Source organism: Crinia signifera, chromosome 6, assembly GCF_055691185.1.
Source record: "Crinia signifera chromosome 6, ASM5569118v1, whole genome shotgun sequence".
In the NCBI taxonomy this organism is placed as follows: Eukaryota; Metazoa; Chordata; class Amphibia; order Anura; family Myobatrachidae; genus Crinia; species Crinia signifera.
In genome coordinates this window covers 48,672,675-48,678,674 of record NC_139222.1, presented here as the reverse complement: position 1 = coordinate 48,678,674, position 6,000 = coordinate 48,672,675, and the positions used below count along the sequence as shown (strand labels likewise).

Genomic DNA, 6,000 nt, shown 5'->3' with positions numbered 1-6,000 from the left:
CCGGCCCGATCCGAATGCTTCTATATCGCAGCCACTGAGTAAGTCCTGCACATACTGGAAAAATCATTAGAAGCTGAGTGAGTTGCGAATGAATTTGCAGCTAATCGCCAATCCAGCTACTTTTTGCAAGCTGTCCTAAGCAATTTGCATGCTTGCACAGGGCGGAATTTCCTTCAGACTCGGCAGCGGCTATCTAATCGCTCTGCTAAATCGCATGGCTGGATCAGGTCTGAATCTTCCCTAGGTGTAGTTAGCCCCACCAAAATCACCAAGCTGGGGGGAAATGAATAGATTTTGTAAATTGACTGTTAAGAGGGTTAATGTACAAACCTTGGAGAGAAATAAAGTGGAGAGATTTAAAGTACAGTATGAGCCAACCCGCTTCAATCTGCCATTTTACATGCAGTGTTTGAAAAATGACAGTTCATGGCTGATTGTCTGGTATTTTATCTCTGCCAACTTTCTCTCTCTCTCTAATGTAGGGTGCACAACAGAACGACCATGATCGTGCACCTGAAATCATACAGCGGTTGCACGATTGGATAGGAGTACACAATCTGCACAGATCAGTACCCAATCCAATGTAGATGACGAATCTTTAGTGCAGCAGGTAAAAACTCCAAAGGGACCAAACGACCGGCGAGGTTGTGCTTTGGAGTGGAATCGCATTGAAACCACGCACAATCCTGCTCTTTTTACATACAATCGGTGGTAAGGTGTGTTGGAATTGAGAGAATTGAGCCCAAATAGTTCTGGTATGTACCCAGCATAAGATTTGTTACCTCCTCCCCTGAATGTTCTAAAAATGTGAATGAAGACAATTAATGTTGAAATTCAATTGTCGGCAAAAGTGAGAATTGCTGTTGTTGTGGCATTTAAATGTCAGCAACAGCTAACGTTGGTGGTGGTGATGATGATGATGAAGATGATGTGGCCTTGGGATAATTATTTGTCCTGCCTCAATTTAAATAAAAAAAAATAAAAGATTATATTTTCTATATAAGGTAACATTACAGGTCATTATGATGAATACAAATGTTTGCTTGGCAATTTTCACACCTATTGTGACAAATTCACTCGGCACTCAAAGGGTTAAGATACCCCAGTCCATTACATTCCACCTTTGTGGCTGCGCTTACTGTATTCCCCAGCACTGAATGTATGGAGACAGCCTAGGTGACAAGAGAACTAACAGCTCAATGTCCAGCATTTCTAACTAATATGTAACAGATGGAAAGTGGTCCAACCAAACACTACCTAACACCCAGGGCCCACTATCCCCCTTCAACAAAGAAACCTATCCAAGCAACCCAGGGACAGATCACATCACATTAGTGTTTTTAGAGATTTCTATTGCTGAAATAATTTGTATTATTAGAAGATAGCCTACCTATACCGAAATAGAGCTTTTCTGATTTACATCCAACTATTTTAATAGAGGAAGGATGTAATAACATGCCAGGGGTGATAAATCACTGTCCTTTCTCCCCACCCCCAGCCCTGCACTTCCAGACTTCTCCACATTGCACTCCACAGGCTCATTCGCAGACTCACTCTTGTTCTGAAAACAGCTTCATACAGTACTACAGCAACAGCAGCAGCAGCAGCATGGATCCTAGGAGCCTGGCTGTACTTACCCTTCTCTTGGGGACTATCTGCCTCTCTGAGGGTAAGTAGATATTATAGGGGAGCTCTGCTCCAGAACCTGTGTATGGAAGGGGTGTGTGCTGTGGATCTGGGTCATCTTGTGCAGCAATAAAAGTTCATTGACTTTGGAAAGAAAAGTCTGTATTAGCGAATGAACAGAAATGTTGGTGCACTGATAAGTCATCTGTTTATAAAAGCTGATGCTTTATTATGTTTATGCTGAGTAGTTTTACATGGACTTATCCGAGGTGTGGAGTATCAAGCTTATATAAAACGCATCTGCGAGTGCAGAAATGTGCTTTATAGTTATGTGCGATTCCTGTAGCAATACTGTGACACTTTAGCTGATAGGTGGGTTGTTGCAATGCAGGTGTGATCTTATGCTTTACAGTGACAACGTTACATGTTGTTGCTTTTAATGTGTGTAAGAAATTACAGCTGTTCCATGTGTGTCTGCCCCACAGTATTCTTACTGACATGACTAATATACTAGACCACATGTGCTGGTAAAGAGAAAGTGGTTTACCTCTAGAATTTGCTGCAGATATCTGTATTGAGTATATGTGTCCTCTATATAAGTTCATTATTATATCCTACTAAATTACTGCATCTATAGAAAATGATGTCCCAACTCCCTCACTCCTGATCCTCAGCGCCTCAATAAAGTGTGCTTGGATCAGACGCACCTCGCAGCGAACGCACACGCATGGGTGAAATGTGTGTGCCACTCATTGGGGGCTGAATGCATTCATGATACCAGCAGCACCGAACCCAGCAGATTCGCAGATGACTAATTCGCATCTTTGTCCTGTTACATCTCACTGCTTCCATCAAAAACTAAAATATCGCTGTCTCCAAGCAGTCACTTAAATCGTCCTTAATTGAGCAGCTCTCCCCTAAGCTATTTGTTATTTCGTTTAATCCCCGCAATTTAGTTCTGGGTGTGCAAGAATACTGGAGCCTAATTTACTTTTAATTAGCAATTACATGACCGATAAGTACAGAGTCCTGGAGTTTATAGATCATGAAATATGGTCTATAGAATAATGCCCTGTTACCCTCACAGGAGCAGTCAGTTAGATAGATAGATAGATAGATAGATAGATAGATAGATAGATAGATAGATAGATAGATAGATAGATAGATTAGATAGATAGATCATCTATCATAGTAATGTTCTATATTCACTACTATCTTACATAATTTAACCAATAATGTACAAAGATTCGATTGTTCATCTTAAACCTTTGATGATACATACACAAGTCTTTAGGATTTTGTACATAGAATGTCTTTGTTCTGCTGTAAGAATGTCTTATACACGGCTGAAATGTTTGTCTTTTTATACTAGATAGCATCGATGTTGCGTATGTCTGTAACTAACATGCAAGGAAATGTTTTGTTATTTTATACTAGATTACATCGATGTTGTGTATGTCTGTGACTATACTGTAAGCAACATACAAGGAAATGTTTTGTTATTTTTGCCTCCTGCAATATTGCAAATTCTCCAACATGTAGACATAACATTACCCTGTATGTGCTCACACAATCTGGGCTGTATAATACTACATATAGGTAAAATCCTAGACGAGACTGGATTAAGGACTGTCAGGGAAACGTGCAGATGTTCTGAGAACCCCCCCATCCTGGATTTAGGAGTCCCTTGAACGCCTGTAATTTCCATCATGGTTGGTTCACCTGAGATTTGTGCCTTTTGTCAACCAAGAACACCTTCAATCAAAGCCATTCAAATGCTTGACCCCCTCTTGTTCCTAGAGCGTACTCGAGTAAAAAGGGATTTATTTGGGGGGTCTGCAGTATTTACATTAAAAAGGCAAGCATAAACAACATTAGCATAGCAGGATAAAGAGAGCAGCAGCCAGAGTGGGTGTGGGTCTGCCCTGGTTACACAGGACCACATCTTCTGATGAGACACAGCAAAAAAAACCTACCCTAAGGGCCAGTATATCAGCGCTCAACATCTGGGAAGCAGAAAAGTACTACGGCAGCTGAGCCCGTGGAGGATAACAGTCCCAGCGCCCTGATAACCTCACAGGTCTGCTAGGGCCAAACAAACAGAATGATAAAGGAGATTATTATTATATTGGCTGTATAGCCCCACTGGCTGTATGTAGCAGGATAAGTATCACAGGCGATGCGGACCAGTGAGGTGTGGGGAGAGGAAACAGGCTCAGCATTGTACTGCAGGCTTCCAATTATCTCACATGTGAATACAGAGTTAACACCTCATATTTGCTAAACCTTGATCTTATGTAGGTAGATAGATAGATAGATAGATAGATAGATAGATAGATAGATAGATAGATAGATAGATAGATAGATAGATAGATAGATAGATAGGATTATAAATATAGATGGATAGATTTTTGTCTATACATATCTAATCTATCAGGATTTAGATCTATTTATCTATCTCTCATCTATCTATCTAGCAAAATAGACCTATCAATAAAAATGACAACCTTCTATTATATGTATAGTAAACGCAGGAAGGCAGAATGGATGGTAGACTATACAGTACTCTGATCCAATATGCCCATTGCTGATGATGACAGCCACATTATATACTGTACCTGCGCTTGTGTTTCATTTGCTTTGAAGTCTTTGGCTTGACCTAACCGCAGATTGAAAGAATATTTCGGCTTAGTTACATCATGACTATATTCCTAGCTCTCATGTATAAAACAATAAGGGACGCTTCACTCTGGTTTTCTTCTGCCTTCCCAGCACTTTCCAGCACTTGGTGTAATTACCATGTGCCAAACTATTGTTCTCATTCTGGATTACACACAGAATCCCATTGGAATTAAGGGAATGTAACTGTTTGTCCAATTCAATACATTCCGTGCAAGGTAATATATATATATATATATATATATATATATATATATATATATATATATATATATATATATATATAAATATATAGTAGTAATATAATAAATCTATAAAAGTAATCTCTCACTGATCCAGACATATGAGATCTTTTATGCATGTGTCTCATTCTGTGTTATTCATTTGCTAGTTGGAGACACTGGCTCCATAATAAGTCACATAGGAAGCTGAGGGATCTGCTATGAATTACATCGTTATTGTACTAGGGAGTGTTGGCCAATTCCTGACTAATCACACTTCAGAAATGGAATAGTTAGAGTTTTATTGCGGTCCCTCATTTGCCTAATCACGATTGGCTACAGAAGAGCTCTCTAGCTCTGGGTGCATTATATATATATATATATATATATATATATATATATATATATATATATATATATATATATATATATATATATATACACACACACACACTGTAGGTAAATCAGGTCTGAGAGCTGACCACCCCTGGTCCTTATCTCTGTCCTTCAGTGTATATACTGTGCTATGTATATACAGTATAGTCTAATCACTGGCAGGAGATGCTGCAGCTATAGCCCGACCACCAGCCAGACACAAATTAAGTTATCCCTCTGTATATTTTGTGGGATCAGATAAACCTAGACACAAAGATTTGGGTAGTTTCTCCAACTTGTGCTTGTTCCATTTCCCATTATTATTTACACCTGTTACAGTTTTGCTTTCTTCATCGGCATCCTAATATTTTATTCTCTTCGCCACATTGTTCCTAGTTTTTATCAGCATAATTCTGGCGTTGATTTGCGCTAAAATAACGTATTTAATTGTCTCTTTAAACTCTATATCCAATTTTAATTCCTGAATGCATTTCCAAAAGCAATGGCCTTCCACGGACAAGGTGGTGTGTATTCCTGCAGGGTGTATCTACAGTATATCTGCACACGATCCCCTATAGGGGGATCCGCCTATACGCAATTGCCCCCTTGCGCTTGTACTGCGCGCATCCAGCATTTAAATACGTCTGACTGCAGGCACGTAACCTGACATTAGCACTCTGTAATGCAGCACAGAGGATAGAATGGGGCGATTTAATTAGTCAGATGGGATTTAGATTTTTATGATTTCCTGTGCATAAAAATTCCAGAAAGTGAAACAGCCCGTGTAACAGGAGAAAACACAGTTCATATTCCAATTAAAGACATTAAATATGTCATATCTCTTTACAGTTATACCTAATGTGTCTTACATTGAAATGTGTTATATATCACATATAAAAGTAGGACTACATTTAAATAAATAAATAAATAGATAGAAAAATAAAGAGTTACAGATAGATAGATAGATAGATAGATAGATAGATAGATAGATAGATAGATAGATAGATAGATAGATAGAGAAATAGAAAGATACAGTAGATAAAAGTTATTACTTGAATATGACCATTGTTGCTAACCTCTCATTCTACTGTTCAAAATC

General features: G+C 38.8%; 1 protein-coding gene across 1 annotated transcript in view; it reads left to right on the top strand.

Annotated features, from left to right (window-relative positions):
* Positions 1 to 1,440: 1,440 nt before the first annotated feature.
* CXCL12 (C-X-C motif chemokine ligand 12) overlaps positions 1,441 to 6,000 on the top strand; it is an 81,259-nt gene continuing 76,699 nt past the window's right edge. The window contains exon 1 of the mRNA XM_083146131.1: positions 1,441 to 1,669. Coding sequence (XP_083002257.1) covers positions 1,456 to 1,669 — 214 coding nt within the window. The 5' untranslated portion in view covers positions 1,441 to 1,455. The remainder of the gene's footprint in view (positions 1,670 to 6,000) is intronic.